The sequence below is a fragment of the Protopterus annectens genome, chromosome 3.part0 (genome assembly GCF_019279795.1).
Source record: "Protopterus annectens isolate FY-2018-M chromosome 3.part0, PAN1.0, whole genome shotgun sequence".
NCBI lineage: Eukaryota > Metazoa > Chordata > Ceratodontiformes > Protopteridae > Protopterus > Protopterus annectens.
Window position 1 is genome coordinate 609475497 of NC_056731.1, and position 21633 is coordinate 609497129.

The following is a 21633-nucleotide window of genomic DNA, read 5'->3' on the forward strand; positions in this document are numbered from 1 at the left end:
GCAGCATCCCTCCTCTCCTCCACTGCTTATGTATACAAACTCCATGATCACTGCGCCTCAGGAAAAAAAATACAGAAAATACTCCATGTATAAGACTCTCAGAGTCAGTGTATATTTCCTTGAGATCACACTTGAATTGTTGCTGCTCTGAGGATGCTTTTTATGATTCTTATGATTGAGAAAGACCAACAGTGCATCCTGCTAATCCTAGCCTTGGTAATATTTTTGACACTATTCCATAAAAGGGAATAATTTATAAATTATAAACATGAAATGTCAATCCTTATGTAATTGTTAAACGTACAAGTTATTGGGGATACTTGTCTCTCCCAATATGGGTTACCAGAGGTGTTACATGGGGCTCTTACTGGGGCCTCTTCTTTTTGAACCATTGTTCTCACATGTAAAAGTGAAACATACGTTATGTATGACCATATATTCTGATGACTACAAATTGAGTACCATCACTACTTCAACAAAAGATGCCCTAAGTTCTCCAAGATGATGTACAAACATACACACCTAGTACAGCAGTAATAACCGCACATGTCTTGTCCTTACATGTAGGTAGCATCACAAGATTTGTCTTAGGGGACATAAATTGTGATTATAAAAATGGTCAGATTTAAAAAAAGGCCACAATTAAAAATCTATGGATAAAGGTAAGCAACAATTTAAACTTTAACCAGGATGTAAATACCAAAGCCAGAAAAGTATGTTCTATAGCTCATCAAATTCTAAAGGGCATGCCTAATTACTAAAAGGAGATCCTAGAATCTCTTTCATACTTCACTGACTTGACTTATTATCAGTTTTAATGTTGTGTTTTGTAGGCTTCAAGCAAACCACCTGAATGGACCATAAAAGGTGCAAAGATTCCTTAGTAGAAAAATGATATCCTTTTTTTGCAGGATACTAAGCTGTGACCTCTGTGTTGTCTATTAGGTCATGCTCCAGTTCTATATGAAAATCCATGAGCTGAATGCACCACTGGTTAAGCACACACCCGATCAGAGAATGTAATTCTAAAAGTACATATCAGTACTAAAAAGATGTCCGCCACTTTATACTACAGTTTCTAAAATTATGGAATGCGTTTCTCAAGGCACTCGGAAGAATTCAGTCATTAAACTTCCTCAGAAATAATCTTTAAAATTCTTCCACCATCACAAGTTAAGTTACAGCTCATTAAAAAACTGATTTACTGAGCTCAGCCCCCAAAACTTAAAATTTAAACATTATCTGCACAGGCAAGCCTCCTTACAGCCCCAATGTAGGGTCATACTCTCAACATGCCTGCACTTGCATGCATACCAATTACAAGGCTGCACCAACATGAAGAAATGAGAAATTAGTGAAAACAAATAAATCTCTGCAAGTGCACACTTAGAAACTGCACCTGCACTGATAAAGGGAAATGTTGTTGATAGTGAAGCTTAGTATCAGCAAGATGAACTTGATCAGATAGAACCTCATCCAGTTTGAACTTGGTGAGGCCTAGAGAACCCTTTGATAACTGCATATGGGAAGAAGAAAATATACACACAGGGGTCACAGAAGTCAAGTGTCTGAAAAACTAGAAGATTATAAACTTGACAGTTGTACCTATGCACCTCTGAACTTACAGTATAGCATATATATTTCTTTATTTTTATTAACATTAAGCTTCCGCTGAGATCATTAACCCTGTTGCAGTGCCACCCTGGGAATTGCAACAAGTTTACTTAGTAGCAAGAAGTTGGCCAAAGAGATAGAAGTTAATGTCTCGCGATCTGCAACATGCCGTCTTCACTGTAGTGCTATATTACCACCACTTTACAAAGTACATAATTATTAATTAAAACTGCCCTGTTTTTGTTTTATTAAATGATAACAAAACCAGCTAATAGTATAGTTGAGTAGGTACGGCATCACACTATAAATGAATTATAGCCTACAGACCTAGATATAAAACCCGACATACTTGATTTCTGAATGACTTGAAATGAGGACAAATTATGAAGCTGTCATCTCATATTTACACAGGAGTACCTTTTCCCATGGGGTTTCCTGCTTAACAAAGCCAAAAATAATTAAGGAAGTGAATGAATGAATCAATTGACTAATAAAATATCAAGACATTTGGCTTTGTATGTCATGCTCTATTTTATGTGTGCATTCATGTGAGCAGCTGTTATTTATTTTGGTATTAGATACTCTAGCTGAGGCCTATTTTCAGTAATAATAAGCCTTCAAAAATATACAGCTAATACAACTTACAATAAAAATATGAAATACGTACCTATGCAGAAGTAATAAGGAAAATCATAACCTGTAAAACTTGTAAATTCTAACTGCTGGAAAACTGAACAGAAAAAAAGATTTATTTTTTTCATTTTGCATTTTTTTTCTTCTTCTCCACAAGATGCATATTATGCGAGACATTTATAAATGAGCTGTGGTAAAAACAAAAAAAATAATATTTTTCTTAAGGGGATTTGTAGTGATGACAGCTTGCATTGTTAGTCCATATCTAAAATAAATCGTGACTGTTCAGTGTCAATGGACATTGTGAAATTAATATAAATACTGTTGTTTATAAGATGCTTTTATTTAAATAATGTGAGCCAATATGGGCTGCACATATTGATTGATGAGGGTACTCCAGTCAATGCTTATAATTTTTATTACTAATTTCTATAGTTTAAATGGAAGAAAGAATGCACATTTTCATTATGCCATGAAAGTGTATGAATAAAGATAGTATTGTTTAAAAAAATTAAATGTATTTAGTACAACTTGCCAGCAAAGTGGTAACTATAGTCATGTTAGCTTAATACATACAATAATTATAATGTGTAGTAATGAAATACGTACAATAGTAGTCCTAAGTGAAAAATGTGCAGGTAATATAGTTCATAGGTTCATAGGTGGGTACTATGCCCTAAGGCATTTATAAGCCTAGCCAGAATATGTTAGCTTTCCCCGTCCCCTTAGATTAGTTCCCTGTGCCACTGTCCAGCAGAGCCACTGAAGTGATCCCAGAGGTAAACTTTCTGTTTCCCAACCACTCGTCAAGGTTTCTTTTAAAGAGTGTTAGTGAGGAGCTCTGCCTAATGTAGATTGGGATCTTGTTCCAAAGCATGGGAAGTCTCTGGGACAGGAATCTATCCCTCCAGCACGTCCTATTTATTGTTGTGGTGAGGTTTAGATCCCTAGAGCGTGTGGCTCGAGGGGATAAGGTTTTCTTTAGGTGGAGCATGTCCATCAATTCTGGGTTGGACTTGGCCTTGTATGTCAGGCAGAGATCACCTCTGAGTAGGCAGTATGCAATCGAGTACAACTGGAGTTTCTTCAGTCGAGCTACATAGGGCATCTGTTTGAGGTCATTGATCCTCTTGGTGAGGTACTTCTGTGGTCTTTCCAGCTGTTGCAGGTGTCTTGTAAGATACATCCCAAATGGGGTGTTGTACTCTAAGATGGGACTGATGAGTGTTGAGTAGAGGGGCACAATGACCTCTTTTGATCTGGATGCGAACCCTTTTGTGATTAGATTGGCCATGTAAAAGGATTTTCTAACCACTTTGGCAATGTGATTATCAAAGGTGAGATTACTATCTACTTGGGTCCCCGGATCCCTTATTACGTCTTCTGTATTTAGGGGACTGCCACCCATGTGGTAGTTTGTGGGTACTTTGTTTTTTCCAAAGGGGATGACTATGCACTTTTTGGCATTTAGCTTGAGGCCATGATTTTGACACCAGGTATCCGTCTCAGTGAGATCCTTTTGGAGGATGTCTGTGTCAGCTGGAGTGTCAATTATAGCCCCTAGTTTGCAATCATCTACGAACTTGGTCAGCCATAGTCCTCCTGTGCTTGCCTGTACCTCTGAGAAGTATATGCCGAACGGGAGGGGTCCTAGGACTGAGCCCTGGGGAACACCACTTGTAACTGGTTTAGAGACGGACCTAGCTCCTGCAACTGTCACCATGTGGGTTCTGTCCGTGAGCCAGTTGGCAACCCATCTTGTGACGCAGGGGTTTAAGTTCAGGCTGGTGAGCTTGTCTATCATATCAGAATGGGGAATGGTATCAAAGGCCTTAGCGAGGTCTAGGTAGGCTGTGTGTACCACCTTTCCCTCATCTATAGCCTTGGTAACTGTCTCAAAGAAGTCCACCAGGTTTAGGAGGCATGATCTGCCCTTAACAAAGCCAAACTGGGTAGGGTCCAGTGTTTGGAGGTTCCCAATGTCTCTGTTAATGAGTTCCATGATGATGCGCTCCATAGCCTTGCAGACCAAGCTAGTCAGGCTTATAGGGCGATAGTTCCTGGGGTCTGTTGTGGCTCCACCTTTGTGAAGCGGAATAACCATTGCTGTGTGCCACTCTATGGGTATGTAGCCTGTGGAGAGTTTGAACAGTGTATTTAGGTGAGGGGTTAGTCTGTCTTTGAGCTTGTGTAGGATGCAGCTTGGGACACCGTCCGGTCCCATTGATGCTGAGTTTTTGGCTTTGAAGAGGGCTGTTTTAACCTGAGTGTCTGTGATTTCAGGGACTCTGCATTCTTCTGGTATGGTAATGGGCCCTTTTAGGGGTGAGAGGGGGGTGAGGTTTGTGCTGAACCTGTCTGCCAGGATGTTGGCGATATCGGTCGGTTCATTGTATTTTGTACCATTCTGCACTAACTCCGAGCAGATCTGAGCATTGCCACTTAGATTCTTGACATAGCTAAATAATGCCTTGTGGTTATCTTTGGAGTCCTTGGCAATTTTTCTTTCAGAGCTCGCCTTGGATGATTTTATGAGGGATCGTAATTTCTTGCTGATACTGATCAGGGATGTCTTCCCTTCTTGGGATTTTACTCTTTTCTGTACTAGTTTCCTCCTTCTTTTGTATAGCTTATTTATGGCAGGAGTCCACCAGACTGGTTTCTTTTTCTTGGAGGAGTAAGTCTTGGTTTTGCTGGGGATGGCACGATCCATGCATTCTTGTAGCTGCCTGTAGAATGCATTAGTAAATGATTTTGCAGCTTGGACAGTGTTATCCTTCAGCGTGGGGGCTTTGAAACTTTCCACCTTGGTCTTAAATAATGTGAAGTTTGCTTTTGAAATGTTTTTCATGGTGGCTTTCTTGTCCGGGGGTGGGGGCGGAATATGGATATCCAATGTGATTTGTTTATGGTCAGATCTAACCAGCGAGGGGTTGACCTCTGGTGTGGAACACCAGTCACCCATGTTGTTGATGACCAGGTATTGATATGATCAATATGTTGTCACCTCTGGTGGGAGTGTTGACCAGTTGAACCAGTATAAATTCTAGGAAAAGTTGGGCAAGGGAATTAGTACTTGAGTAGTTCTCCCAGTCAATGATTGGGTAATTGAAATCACCCAATATTAGGGTGTTTGGTAGGACCTTTATGTTTCCCAGTGTTTCCAAAAACACAGAATGGGGGTCCTGGGACATGGTGGGTGATCTGTAGCAAGCTACAATTTGAATTTCAGCTTTGCCCATTGTTCATTGCACGTGGATGATCTGTGAAGTATTGTGCTGTGCCACTAACCTGGAGGTATGGGTAACATTGATTAATATGGATACGCCCCCGCCTTTTGTATTTCGGTTTGGGTTCTGTGGTCAAAATGTATGGTGTGAGTTGTAGCCTGGTAGTGCTGGGGTGCTCCCTGGTGCCTTAAACCAGGTTACTGCACATATATCGATTTTCTCCATACTGAGGAGTTCCTCGAGTGTGTGCATTTTGAGGTTTAGACTTCTGGCATTGAGTAGCATTACCCTCAGTTTTTTGTTATTTGTGCTATTTACAGCGGTGGGTTTGTCTTTTGAGCCTTGCCTAAAAAAGGAACTATGGGGGTGGCAAGAGCCTTGGCAAGTATTTGAAAGCCTAAGGGTGACAGGTGCAAGCCATCTCTAGCAAAACGCCGTGGCTTGTCGAGCATGTCATCCCAGGTGGACAGACATTGGATCCCCTTTGAATGATACCAGAAACTTAGCCAGTTGTTGAAATCGAGAATTTTTTCTTTATACCGTGGTATCATTCTTGGTGAGGGCAGGATGCTGCTCAGGGTCAGGGTCATACCGGCCTGGGCTACATGATCAGAGAGCTCTTCCATGTCTCTTTTCATGTAGTCCAGGGAAGTACAGCTCAGGTCATTCACACCAACATGGACAATGACAGAGTCATATTTGTACTTGTTCTGGAGTGACCTGAGTGCTTGTGTTATGTGGTGGATCCTGGCACCCAACAGGCAGCTAACAGTAACCTTCTCCTTATTCAGCCTAGCGAGTGGGACATCAGTGTGCCTGACTATAGAGTCACCTATTACTAGTGTGTTGGATGTGTTATTTTGCCTTAAGGGCTGTGATTGCATGGCACACTGGTTTTGTGAAGTATGTGCTTCATGGTTTGTGTTGGGGGTGGAGGTTGCTTGGATGTTTGCTTTGGAGGTCTCTGTTAGTTTTGCGGATTTTTATTTAGAGCCTCCGAGTATGTTTCGTGTATTTATGTGTATTTTTTGCCCGTGCTGGTTTAATGGGTCTGTGCAAGACTGGTGGTGTGATGCAAGTAGTTCCCTTCTCCTCTTGACTGTCTGATCCAGTCTTGGGTTGAGAGAGCTTAGCCTCTAGTTTGGCTGTATAACTGCATCTCTCGCATGTATTAGTGTTTGGGGGTAGGAGGAGGGGGTTGTCTGTGTACATGAGGCAGTTGTAACATTGCCTCAAAATGCCCAGATTCACCAGTTGGAATGGAGAGTACACCTGAAACTACCTTTTGGACATGCCTGGATAGGTACAGTGAACTGTTTTACTAGATGGCTGGTAAGGTTGAATAGAGAGCCTTGTCCTTCTGTACAGTGCAGGAGGGTCTAGTGCTAGGGTTTATAAGTGCTTGCTATAAGTTTTGAGCAAGTGCCGGGCTGAGAAATGAATGGCTTGAGTGCTTAAGTTGAAAGTTTGTCTAGTTCCAAGAGAAAAATTGAAGAGGAGACTTTGTGGAGCCGGGGATAGTTTTACCCTAGCTAGCTGCCCGGCGTGCAAAACTGGGCAAATATGGTATTTATAGCAGGGAAATGAAATAGATAGAAATTAGCCCAAAATGGCCAATAAACTACACATTTCTGGGCTGAAACCAGACATTTTACCAATGTTGTGTAGTAAGATAGTCAAGTATACTGTTTTGAAAGGCATATGGGTAGCTATTACTCAGTTTGTAAAGACAGAGCACATTCAGATATACTATGAATAAATGCACTGACAGTGTAAGACGAGGAAGCTGAAGATTTACAACATCTCCCAGAGTAATGTCTTAACTTATAGATAATGTGTGAAATAGCTGTGGGTGTCATAGGAATGTTCTATATTGGCAACGTTAACTTTCTAGAACATTGACCAATAATTCTCACCTACAAACATAGCTATCATCAGTCTCCTTGGGAATGACATTTTTATGATAAGGAAGGTTATTTTTTTTGGATCTTCCACTTGACCTGCTCTGTAGCTCCAGTACGTTTATCCATTTGGTCCATTCATTCTACTGGGGCAAAGGCCTGACATCCCTAGTATAGACGAGAGTCCAACAAACCTGGGGTGATGTCAAAATTTATGATTCATGGGGCAGGTCTAATCTATGAAACTGGTGTGGTTTTTAAACAACGCAAGGAACCAGAATATTCATTTGCAGACAACTTTTGTTTATTATAACCCTAAATGGTAAAATTAATAAAATTATGTTTAAATATTGCCATCTTAAGATGGTTACATCGCTGTTATGGGTATGTTTTTTGACATAGCATATACAAGTAATGGTAGTATTCTGTTTCTTTGAGAGTCACTCTGCTTGTTAACCTGGGGCGTTTTCCTACAAATCCTAGTGACTGTTTTTTGTTTCTTTTAATAAAACTTGTTTCCAAGTGTAAGTGTATATAATTTGCATTATTTTAGAGTAATCTAATATAAAGGTAAAATTACAGTGTAGCAACTATTTTCAAACCACTAACACAGGCATTCAGGGAACAGTTGCTTCTTCTTTTGTGCAGTACATTTCGGTTGCAGTGACATTTGAGGTGCTGATTCAATAAATGTAAAATGTATATACATATATATATATATATATATATATATATATATATACAAATGACAGTAAGCTTTAAAGACTTCCAAAATGAGTAGTGATTGTTTTGTGGTATTGATCTAACACTTAACTAAACACCAACATGAAGATATATTTTCCAAAAGTCCAAAAATACCCTTTTATAAAGAAATCTCGTGCATCTGTTTTTAGGTACTTTCATCAATAAACTGAAGCAATTCTTAAGTGAGTTGATGCAAGTGATTTAAGTAAAATGTTCTTGTTATCTATAATAAACACTAAGGGATTGTTTTAAGCTTGACTAGTTGCCTCTGCTGTGTTTCACTCTTAGCCTCTTCTCCATTTGACTGTCTCAGAGCAAAGGACGGGTGACATCATATAGTGGCTACTGAGATTACTTTTCTGGAATGGATGCAGCACTGCTGTTACCAGGGGTGATGAAGATGCAGTGCTGACCCCTTGCCTTGCTGATAAGCCTGAGAATATGCAGGTAGTTGCAGACATTTCAACATACGGTGTCTACTAGTGGGTGATCCAGCTGTGACAAAAATCCATCATTTGGCCGCCGAAAAACAGTTAGTGTTGGTCACTTGATCTATAACCCCCCCCCCCCAATCTGGCTTTTTGTTCAAACCTGTGAGCACTGTGGGGCCACAGTCAGATCTTCATCTATGGAGTTGGCCACTAATGGATATCTTAATGCTTTGGCACACCTTTCTAGCTGAATGTTACTTTATAGTTAAATTGTTAGAAGTGGGCCTTTGTCAGCAAGGTCACATGGTCCATGGACTAACTGATATCTGCTGGCCTTCAGATTTATTGGAAATACACACCAGTAATGATGCTGCTACCAAACAAAGATGCTACAAATTGTACTAATGGCTTAATGAAACGTTCAGCTTCTAAGGTGGGAGTAACATATTAGCTGCCTTGCTTGCATAACATTCTTTTGGAACAGCATTGTAAAATTACCTTATCTCCTGGACTACCAGGACTTCCAAGGTTCCCACTCTCTCCTGTGCATTTGCAGTACACATTGCAGCATTTCTTTTCTGTTATAGCATCCTGAAAAACATAACAGTATGTTATAGACATGTAGATAAAGAAATGTTAACCTAAAAGACAAAATTACATTGTCAGTGGGAAGTCATCACTCAGTGGTAATTCAGAGGTAAGGAGTAAAATCGGGCAGCCAACCCTGCCCAAGCTGTTGTTGCAGAACTGCACCTAATAGTTTGAGCTACTCTCTTTATCCATACAGATCGCACAGTTGACCTGACCAGCTTCTGTAATCTGCTCAGCTCCATCCAGGGAAAAACTCTATCCACTTAAAAAGTTAGGACTAAAGGCAACTTTGCAACCTGACCTAACCATGAGCTCAAAACCAGGATCAAAGCAAGAGGTAATGCATGGAAAACATGGAAATCTGACCCATGAAATCAAGATCAATATGACAAACAGTCCAATGTGAGATGATTAAAACATTTTTGGCAAGTAGTACAAAACATTGCTACAAAAAATTACTGCTACTAAACCTCTTACCAAAGAAATGTTCAATGCCTTCAGTAAATTGGTTGCCACTCGTGCCCAAGTAACTCAGTCTATATCTCCTAATACGCCCCTAGTCTCACTTTGCACCCCACTACACAAATACCTTCAGTGTCCCCTTTCTGCTTTAAAAAGATCACTAAATAAGATTCCTCTGAATTATTAGACAAGCAGGCCTGCAGTTTTATACATGACTTTCTCACCACACATGCAAAGCTGCTTAGTTAGTCAAATACTATGACAGCTTTTCACCTTTACTTAAAATCATTCTCATTGGCAGTACAGCCTCTAAAAGCTTCAGACACACACACAAACACACACACACACACACACACACACACACACACACACACACACACACACACACACACACACACACACACACAGATTAGCGCTTTAATTTTGAAACAATGCAAAACTGATCTGATGGCTCTCAACAGTCCTACACTCTTAAAGGATCTGAAGGAATTTCATTAATTAAGCCCTGTTTTGAACTTTTGATTACTGAAATAGCTTTTAGCAAACTTGCACCTACATGATGGAATAACATTACAGATAATATCTGACAAACTGACAGTGCAGTTAAGTTTGGGCAGAGATCGTATGCTTGACTGGAATATGTGTACTTGTTTTACAGATCCTGGCTAAACAACATATACCAATGTGCTTCATCTCTGTGTGTACCTACAACCACAAATTATAGTTTTGCATTTAAGGCCGCCTTTGTTTAACACTATTATTGTCTCAAATCATTCAGAACATTTTGGCTAAAATGTACTTTGCATGTATATTTTACAAATAAGGTCCATGAAACTCTGCTTTCACTATATTATTTTAGTGTGTGTATACAACTAAATATGTTGTTTATTGGTTAAATGCCCATGTTTTGTTACAAGTTAAACTTGCATTATTTGTTATAATTGTTTTTGCTGTCTCTGCCTTCTTGACCCATGACATGGCTGAAAAGGATCTATAGACCTATTCACTTACCTGGTTAAAATACATAAGGAATTCAATAATTCCTACACTAAGTATACCCTGTTCTGAGTGAATAGACGACACAGACTTACCTTATACCTTCTTCCTCCTAATTTTAGTTTTCCTACTGATATTCTTGCAGCTTTAAATATTGACAGAAATTCATAAAGGTTACCACAAAGTGTAGACTACATGTACACTTAGTGTAATCTGTCTGAGTGACTAGAAAGCACAAACAATGTGATAAGAATTTTCTTGAATACATATCATGTTCACTTAGTGTAGGCACATTAGTGACAGGAAAGTGTGCTGTAAAACAGAAGCACATAAGTAAGTCAGCACTGGAAGGTTGGATGTCTCTGGAGGCTGCCTGATTTTTGCATCTAACCTCTTATCCCACTCTTTCTCTAAATGTTCCACGGCAGTTTTGAAGTAGCCATTAGTCTTCCAGTACACCACCTACTTTGCTAGACTATTCCAATTGTCCACCTTGACTGTAAATGAGTATTTTCTTAATTTAGGAGTGTAACTTGTCCCTTCAGATTAGAGACTGTGTCTTCCCTTACCACCTCTCTATTTTCTTTATCGCTCAAATCCTGCATATTTTTTCCTGGCTTATTTTGCATACTCAGCTCAAGTACTGGCTTCCCCTCCTGTCTCCAACACAGACTATGCCTAGTTCTTCTTTTCCTCCCAACCATACATCTTGAAGTTCACCTCTTCACCCTTATGGTAGCCATTTTGTGCTCTTTCTAAAAGTCATATTTTTGTCTTATACAGACACTAAAAATGGACACAGTATTTTTATCTGTGGCCTGACCAGTGGTGTGAACAGTTGTGTCTCCAAAAGTGGACACAGTGTTCTAGCTTACACCTGACAAGTGCTGTATTCAGTGGAGTCCAACCCCCTCAAAAAAGTGGACATAATGTTCTAGCTGTGTCCTGTGCAATGAGCAGATGTAGAATCTGTACTCAATACCAAAGGGGAAAAAACTCACAAAGACAAACCATCTAGTAAACAGTACATGAAAGACCCAGCCTATCTAGAATCTTCACTGTGTAATACCTTAAACCTCAAGTAGTGGAATCTCATGGGATATATGCAATGACCCCTTATAATATACCAGTGTTTGAGCTACATGGCTTCTGAATGACCATGACTCTTTACTTTTTAAAGTCTGTAATCATTCCAATCCTGTTTGCCTTGCATGCTGCGTTCTCATTCTAAAGTCAGTGGTTCATTGCTACTGTTACTGCTATTCCTGCACGGAGCTCTTTCTCAAAGAAAAACTGGTTTCATGGCACAGATGATATATAACCCGGCTGACCTGCATTTAAGTAGCAGCCCAGGTACTGGAGGAGCCAGATAAGGAAGGAGAGGAATGAAGAAGTAATGTAGCTGGCCTCTCCCACAGGGAAGATTGAAGGATATGACATGCAATGTGCTCCCTACTAATGCATTACTGGAAGATGTAGGAGACCTAATGGGAGCCATCTGCTCCATCTTGGACAAGGATGCTTGATGAAGTAAGCCACTTGTTGCAGTAAATGATCGAATTTCATTGCATCCAGTGAATGCCACCCCTGGATTCTTAAAGTGGGAGCTAGAAGCACATTAGAATGCACAGCAAAAATCCTCAGTTGGCTACTTGCATAATGGCCATTGCCATGGTCAGCTTTTGCCAAGTTTAATGAACAAGAGTCACAATGATTTGCCAGATAATCTTACAAAAGAAAAAAAAAATCTTATCCAGTTGCTGTATGTGGGACTGTATTAGTGCTGTAACCTCAGATTTGTTTCCTTTAGGTGGGTTGGGTTCAGCTACCATTTATTAGAATACTTTGATTTCTTTTTTTAAAGTCCACATCTGGTTGCCTCTTCCATCCACACAGATATGTTTATAGGTTTCTTTATGCTTTGCATTAGATGTAAGAAAGGAACATTGAAGAACACAAGTTTCAAGGCCAACCCATGTGGGATACAAATGCAACCCGTCCCTTTCCTTTCCTTGCATAATTCCCCTTCACCATTACTTCCTGAGTCCGATGTTCCTGCAAGTTTTCTTCCTTATGTAACCTTCATACTCTTCCTCACTTCCCTAAACCCTTCAGCTAACTATTTGATCCTCTTGAACTTTTGATCCACTTAACCCGTTACATAATTTGTGCCTACATGGCCACTATGTGTGGTTCTCTCAATATTCTTTGACTACCTTGGTCTCTTCTGAGCTTCTTCACTCTAGCTTCACTTTTGGGACTGTCTTAATTGATGCTAGGCTATTTTCCATCCTGATATCTAATCTCTCTAGTGATAGAGCTAACACTTTTTCTTGCCTTTGGTCAGACCTCCTATTCCTTCCTCCTGACAGGCTAGTTTTGTTAATTCTTTGACATGTATTCCTAACATGTTTGCCTTTTGCTCTACTCAGTTACCTGTACTGGACATTCTATTTTTTATAGGTTGTTTTTACCCTTATGTTTGCCAACCATTAAGCCTTTCTTAAGGAAAAACTAACATTTATAGGTACCATTGTGACCACTTCAGTGTTTTTCACTGTGTAAATTGTATTTCCGATTTCCTGTTGCCTATGTTCTCTAACTGTTTTGGATTGTATAAATAGCATGTTCAACTTACTGTTGCCTATGTTCTTTGTGTGTTTTGCACTGTATAAATGGTATGCCTGACTTCCTGTTGCCTATGTTCTCTGTGTGTTTTGCACTGTGTAAATGGTATGCCTGTCTTCCTGTAGCCTATGTTCTCTGTGTGTTTCGCACTGTGTAAATGGTATGTCCAACTTCCTGTAGCCTATGTTCTCTGTGTGTTTCGCACTGTGTAAATGGTATGCCTGACTTCCTGTAGCCTATGTTCTCTGTGTGTTTCGCACTGTGTAAATGGTATGCCTGACTTCCTGTAGCCTATGTTCTCTGTGTGTTTTGCACTGTGTAAATGGTATGCCCAACTTCCTGTTGCCTATGTTCTTTGAGTGTTTTGCACTGTGTAAATAGCATGTCTGACTTCCTGTAGCCTATGTTCTCTGGGTGTTTCACACTGTGTAAATGGTATGCCCAACTTCCTGTTGCCTATGTTCTTTGAGTGTTTTGCACTGTGTAAATAGTATGTCTGACTTCCTGTAGCCTATGTTCTCTGTGTGTTTCGCACTGTGTAAATGGTATGCCTGACTTCCTGTTGCCTATGTTCTCTGTGTGTTTTGCACTGTGTAAATGGTATGCCCAACTTCCTGTTGCCTATGTTCTTTGAGTGTTTTGCACTGTGTAAATAGCATGTCTGACTTCCTGTTGCCTATGTTCTCTGTGTGTTTCGCACTGTGTAAATGGTATGCCCAACTTCCTGTTGCCTATGTTCTCTGTGTGTTTCGCACTGTGTAAATGGTATGCCCAACTTCCTGTTGCCTATGTTCTCTGTGTGTTTCGCACTGTGTTAATGGTATGTCCAACTTCCTGTTGGTTATGTTCTTTGAGTGTTTCGCACTGTGTAAATGGTATGTCCAACTTCCTGTTGCTTATGTTCTTTGTCATTCTTCTCACTGCTCTCTGCCTCTGCCTTTTTCACTTGAAGCAATAGCAACTTTAGCTCCAGTTAAAACTTTGAAAACAGCATTAAGTAATGAAGTTGGACTGCCTTATATTGAAACAATAATTCCAGCATTTTCTTTTTTACTTAGTAATGTTTGATAAAGGAACTTACAAGTTCATTCAGAAATATATCTGGAAAATCTTGTATTTCAATGCTTCTGGGTATTCTGTATTTAAAACCAATTCCAAATTCAATCAACTGTATTTCCTTTATATTTGTCGCACCTTCCAGGGCTACTGTTTCTAGAGCACTGATTGCTTTCCCTTGTCCTGAAAAATTATAAAGAAAATGAAGAAAATTACATTAGTATTATGAAAAGTGCAAAGTCTAAGAAAATATGTTACACGACTAATTATTTAGACATTGTTCTCAGTAGGAAGTATGCACACTGTAAATATACATCTGAGCTAAGACTTTGGATTCCTTGTCCCAGTAAAATTACAACATTCTGCACTGTGTAAATATGGCACAGGAGAATGCCAAATTACTTTACCGAAGCTGGTGAGCAGGATAAGATAATGGCTTGCGATGATTAATTCCAATACAAGGAGAAGCATATCTTATTACAACAGAAGGAGAAGAACATTTTTTGCATGTGTTTTTTTTTTTTGGTTAATAATACAGAGTCCCTACAGCTACCTCACCCAAAGGACTATTTCCTGCCCCAATTAGTGGCTGTACAAGATCATATACCACAGAGTATAGTTGTTAAATTTTGTCCTGGCACAGACATTTTGAAGTTAGACTACAAAAATCAGATGGGGGTAGAGGAGTGCAGAACCATAAACAAAATTATTAGCCTTTTCTTCCTCTCTTTTTTTCCCCACTTGTAATGCCTGTGCCCTGGCCCAGCAATCAAGGAGCCTCAATCCTTACCACTTACACTAGTGAGGGGCGTCTCATACAGGAGGAAAGGATAACAAATACACACAGTAAAGAGCAATTTCCCTTAAGAGCACACAGAGATCACAGTCAGTCTGGGGCTGGTTGCTCCCTTGCTCTCCATGTTCCCAATAAGACTCCCCACTGGCACAGCTATAGGGTCCACTTCTCAGCCTAGTGGGCCTCTCTATCCAACCAGTGCTTCGTATCCCTGCCCAAGTAACTGACACACACACACACACACACACACACACACACACACACACACACACACACACACACACACACACACACACAGACACACACACACACTTTGAGAAGAGTTTATACAACCACACAGACACTCCTGGGGAAGGCTGGAACATGTTCTCCAGCTGTGCCCCTGTTTCCCAGACTATACGGTAGTACCAGCTGCCACCACCCTCTAATATTTATCAGCTACTCAAAGGCCCTTAAAATGGTGCCTAATTATTACTGGCTCCAAGTTTTAACATCAAAGATTCACAACATGCTTTACTTTGTCAGTAGAGTGCACTGTTGTTACATTTCTTCCAGTTCCACATGTAACACTATTTTTACCATTTAAGACACAAGCCTGTGGTTTACATTAATATTCACAGAAGACAGAATTATCTTCAAAATTTTATCTGGCTAGGCTGGCAGCCTTCACTTATCTTCACCCAATCTTCACACCACTATCTGGTTTTTGTGTTTGGACTGTTTGTATTATATATTTTCTGTGAATGAGCCTAGATCCATTTGATATAAGAATCATGTCTCCTATAAATTAAATTATGTAACACTGTAATAAAACATTGGCCACTGTAATAAAGCACTGATTTCTTTCATTCATATAGTGAAAAACTAGTGCATTTCATGAATGAAATCCATTTCTGTGCCGTATTTTACCTGATTTTCTTTTACTGCTGTTTGTGTTTCAGTCTTTGAATTAGCCATTTGTTGTGGTGCTTAATACTTCCATCTGGGCTACAGAGTTTAACTATTAGTTTCCTAAAAATCTTTGCTGTTACTTTGCAGTATGTTGATAAGAGACACACATGAAGAAAAATTAAACTGCAGTAGTCTCATTGCTATAGACCACTGGTAAATCCCTCACATAGTGCAGCAAAAAATAAAAATATCTTTTTTGTGGCTGGACTGATAAAACACTGAGGTGATAGAAACAATTATAAATCACCTTCACGTCATTCTTGAATGACAGCAAACATATTTCAATTCTATAAAACATGAATGGAGATATGTATTATTTATTTATTTGTTTATTTATATCTGTCATTCAAGGTAGTGCACTGATCCACTTGCACCACTTTATGCTAGTCTGGTGTACACATTTAAATCATAAATGAAATGCAATAAATAGAGAAAGAGAGAGACAGACAGACCATAGGGAATGCATGAATGAAACAGAATAGAACACCCGATCATTATATATATATATATATATATATATATATATATATATATATATATATATATTACAATTATTTGCAATGGTTGCATTCAGATTATTTAGGAATGTTACCACTGGATGCCGAAGGTGAGAGGAGATAAAGTGAAGAGAAGAGGGACAGAGTGGAAAGAATAGAAACGGAGGGGGAGTGAGTTGAAAGTGGATCACTCAAAATGATTGTGTGAGTAATGGAGTTAAGTATCAAAGCTGTGGGAGAAGGAAGTGTTGTCTCCTTTTACACTCAAGTCACTATCTTCTTTCATAGAGCAGAGCCTGTGGGCAGTGCATCTGACGTCAGTATTGCAGGAGCCCTGCCACAAGGCCCTACACCTTCAAGTCTACTGAGAATTCTGTCAGTGTTTAATGTAAGAATATTTATCATGAAGACCCTTGCTGCTTGTTACCTTTAATCCATTAAATACATGCATGCTCTGTGACTGACTGCCTCTGTGAAATAGACTCTGCACTCCAAGGACCTCTACTTAAGTTGGCCAAAGTCCCCTTTTGCTTGACCAGTAGAATATGCTGCACATGCCAGTTATTATTACAGACAACCTACTTTTCTTGCATCTCTTTGGTAACTACTTTGTCCTGCCTATAACCGGATGGATCTCAGATGTAATTTACCCTGAGGGGGGGAAGCTCACTAAACTCAGCTTTGCTTCACTCTCCTGCCCTACCCCCAGTTCTCACACATTCCATCCTACTCTAAAATTATACTTCCTACATATACATTTCAGTTGTGGCTCTTATTCTAAAACCATCTCCAGATCGCCTTACTACTTCTATATGCAGACTTCTGTACTTGTTTCCTACTTCCCGATCTCTATTTATTTTCTAGCCCCATTCCCAACCATCTTTCTCCATTCCATACTACTTTGCACTATATCTATTTATAATCATAATCCTCCCTAACAGTACCTTTCTATTCCACTCTGTATTTTTTCTTTTCTCAAATAAACCCTCATTTATTCTTATTCTGACTACATTATTATACTCTAGCCTTTAATACCGCTCTATCCCTTACATTCCAGAGACGATACCAGGATAACCTACCTCTCTTATTTTACAGAATACACTTCTCTCCTTTCCTAACCTCTTCCAACTTTCAGAATCCACCATCACTGAATCTCACATTGTCTTGCCATTTCTTGTTTCCTTCTTCATTGCTACTTCACTGACATCTACAAAATTCCTGTACTTAATTATGTTGCTCTTCAGTTCACCCTCTGTTTTTCTGCTCCTACTGTGCCATCTTTCATCCTACCATAACTCAATAATATCTGGCAACATCTCTCCAACTCTGCCCCAACCACCTATCCATACTTCCTCTTTATACTCTCCACATATTGCACCAAGCCTATTTAATATTGCCCCTCACTTTTATTCCAAACATAGGCTGATTAATTGCACTTCAACTCAAACCAAAACAAAATTAAGTGCAATAATGCTCTTGAAAAACAAGCATGCATAATTCCCCAATATAGTAAAATCCTTCTAGGAAGAGATATGCACCATAATCCTGGCCCTACCTGTCACAATGAACATAAAGATAATTTTCTCCCACACACTTCTGTAACCCAGCAACAGCCAATCTCCAACACTGGAGATCTAATTTTTGCTGTTCTAAAGGTTAGAAGTATAAGAAATAAACTGCTGACCTATATGCCTGAATTATTCAGCATAAGCCTGATGTTCTCACTGTAACTGAAATTTGGCTTAAACTCATCCCTCCTGGCTATACTATCACCCATAATGACTGTATAAAGAGGAAAGGTGGTGGTATTGCTTTACTAATTCCCAGTCCCTACCACATCTCCCCTTACAGCAAACCAACACAAACATTCAGTTCAGCAGAGTTTATTGCTTTCCTCACAATACACAATTGGAAACAAATAAGTAGCACTGTCTTTTACATCCTTCCTGGTGATAATACAGCTATACTGGAAGATATCCTACATTGGATATCCATAACATTTCCACAAGAAGAAATTTTATTAAGTGAATGTCAATTGGATGGATATAAAGTCAAACTCCCCTGCATCTAGCATGAACTTATACGGTTTCACACAACTAATTAATAGCCCCACAAATTATAGCAAGACATCAAATTCTGTATTAGACTAGATCCTAGTATCAGACCCTAGCAAATACTCCATCAAAGGTACAATGTCAGACTCTCTCAGTGATCATCTCCTAGTCTATATGACTAGACATTTCACACATCCAGTTAAACAGCATATTTATAAAACAACAAATAACCTTTCCAAGTTTAACCCAGAAATTTACATTAGTACACTATCATCTATTAACTGGAATGTCCTAAATATCCTTCTCTTAGACAATGCTGTAATTGAATTCAATACAACTTTTCTAAATATCATAAATAGCCTTGTACCTCCTAGAAGGAAGAGACAGAAAAGAAATAATTCAATTTGGCTAATCAAAAAGAGTAGAATGCTAACTCAGGCTATAGAAAAAACATGGAAAGAATGGAAAAAATATAAAAAACCTCAACATCTTGAAAACTTTAGAATGTGTCACAATCATACTAAAAGACAAATAAATGAAGACAAAAACTATACTCCAATAACTTTTAGAATAATACTAAATGCAACCCTAAAATATTTTGGACATCCATTAAAGAAATTTTACATCCAGACCAAAAATTCAACCGAAACTCCTCTCCCAATAACTGACCACTTGAAACTGCAATACAGTTCAACTCTTATTTTATAGATAGTACAGCATCTCTAACCAAACATCTAATCCTAACCCTGTCCAACAGCCACAAATCACCACATCCACTTTTACCTTCAAACCTCTGCCCACATCCTATATAAAACTTCTGTAAAACAAACTTAAACCATGCTCTTCTTCAGATTATGATATTCCAAGCAGATACATAAAAATAGCAGCCAAAAGCATTGCCTATCCTGTCTCATTCCTTATAAATAGGTCAGTCTGGGAATTCCACATTCTTCTCTCCAGAAAAAGTCCACATTATCCATCTGCACAGAGGAGGAAAGTCAAAAGACATTAATAATTTTAGACCTATAGCAATATTGTTTCCCTCACCAAAATACTAACACTGCCCTTCTAACCTTTATAGATATTGTCAATAAAGCTAGAGATAATGGCAGACTAGTCTTTTCCTTATTTCTAGGCTTGTTTAAAGCCTTCTACACAGTTTGTTACAGCAAACTTCTTCTTCAAATGTCCTTACTAGGGCTCGCTCAACCCACCCTTTTGTGGATCAAAAGCTACCTGTCCAGTAGGTATCAGTCAGTAAAATGGCACTCTCTGCTCTCTCCTTACTTCCCAGTCACCACCGGTATACCACAATGCTCTGTCCTTGGTCCCCTCCTCTTCAATATTTTCACCAACACCCTCTATACACCCACAAAATAGGACACCCTAATACAATATGCAGATGAGTCCACTCTCATTTGCACATCTGACAACATGGTACACTTTCAACAAATTAATCAGGAAACGTTAACAGCCACTGAGACATGGCTTTGTAACTCACAACTCATGCTCAACCCCCAAAACACCAAACTACTACTTTTTCTCCAAATCCCTTTATCATGAAAAAAACTAAATTTAAAGCCCTCTTTCTTGATATACAACCACTGAAGTCACTTCTCATGGCAAACTATTAGGGGTGATAGTGGATGATAATCTTACGTTCGACCTCCATATACACAATTGCATAAGAAAAACTCATCAAAAAGTAGGGATGCTTTACAGAGCCAAAAGCTTTCTCACTGATGCAACTAAAACTACATTTGCCACTACTTATCTCCTCCCCACTCTTCTATATGGTGTTCCCATCCTTACTAACCTCCAGGCATCATAAAAATTAAAACTTGAACAATGCTGTAAAAAAGCTGCTAAATTTGCAGCAGACACCCCTTTCAGAAGCCACCACTGTATTGCACTGAAAAGCCTAAATTGGTTAGAACTGCCACATCAAATAACATATACACAACTTCTTACCACATATAAAATTATCCAACATCCATCTGCCGGTCCAGCCCTAAAAACATTCTAGACAACTATGTTCCCAGTTGGTCATTGTGATACAGTGACCATAAAAGTGACTCCTGTCTGTCTACAAACCTAACAAATTTGATGGGCATTGTCTGTACTCATACAAAGTTGCTAAGGTCTGGAACTCCTTACTTGTATCCATCAGGTCTATACCCTCCCTCCCATCTTTAAAAAAAAAACACTCTGAAAGACTTCATACCTAAAATCTGGCTCTATTCTTGCTCAAAACCAGGATAAACTATATTTCTAATTGTGAGCAAGTACCGTTTCCTTCCTTACACCTCCTGACTCTCCGTTCTTCACTTACTTCCTTACTGCTGTTGAATGCTCTTCCCTGACATTCTCTCTAAATATACCATAAGCCTGTTTTCCCTCCCTTCATATTGAACTCCTGTTTATATTAGACTTCTTCTTCTCTCGGCTTTTTCCCGGTTAGGGGTCGCTACGGTGGATCACCTGTCCGCTCATGACTGGCAGTGGAATTTTATGGTGTCGAGTTGCCAGCCTAACGCCCAACCTTCCACAGAAGGCACACACATGCACACACTCACACCTCGGGCCAATTTAGAGTGTCCAATCCACCTACAACATGTCTTTGGGATGTGGGAGGAAACCAGAGCACCCGGAGGAAACCCACATGACCACAGGGAGGGCATGCAGACTCCACACAGAAGGCACCCCAGCCCTGTTTATATTACACTAACTTACTTTTAATTTCCCTACAAACTGTTTAAAATTTTTCTAAATATTAAATGATTGTTGTATGCCTTGTATCGATTCTTAAACAATGTTTTTATATTAAGTCTACTTTGTTATAATTATTTAAACTGCAGATGTTTTTGTTATATTTTTGAATATTTTTTTTTAATTCACACCCACCCGTAGAACCTCCCCACTTAAATTTACTGTAACCTCAAGTAACGGAACCATTATATCTCCTGATACCACCACTAAACTACTCAAGGTTCTAATTGATAATAATCTCTCTTATGAGCCTCACATCAATAACACTATAAAAACAGTT

The 21633-nt window shown here is 39.2% G+C and overlaps 1 protein-coding gene across 1 annotated transcript in view; it reads right to left on the minus strand.

The window, feature by feature from the left end:
- Positions 1 to 21633, minus strand: part of LOC122796879 (collagen alpha-6(VI) chain-like) — a 1248728-nt gene that overhangs the window by 631200 nt on the left and 595895 nt on the right. The window contains exons 13-14 of the mRNA XM_044065630.1: positions 14312 to 14469; positions 9052 to 9144 (exon numbers count right to left, since the gene is read on the minus strand). Coding sequence (XP_043921565.1) covers positions 9052 to 9144; positions 14312 to 14469 — 251 coding nt within the window. The remainder of the gene's footprint in view (positions 1 to 9051; positions 9145 to 14311; positions 14470 to 21633) is intronic.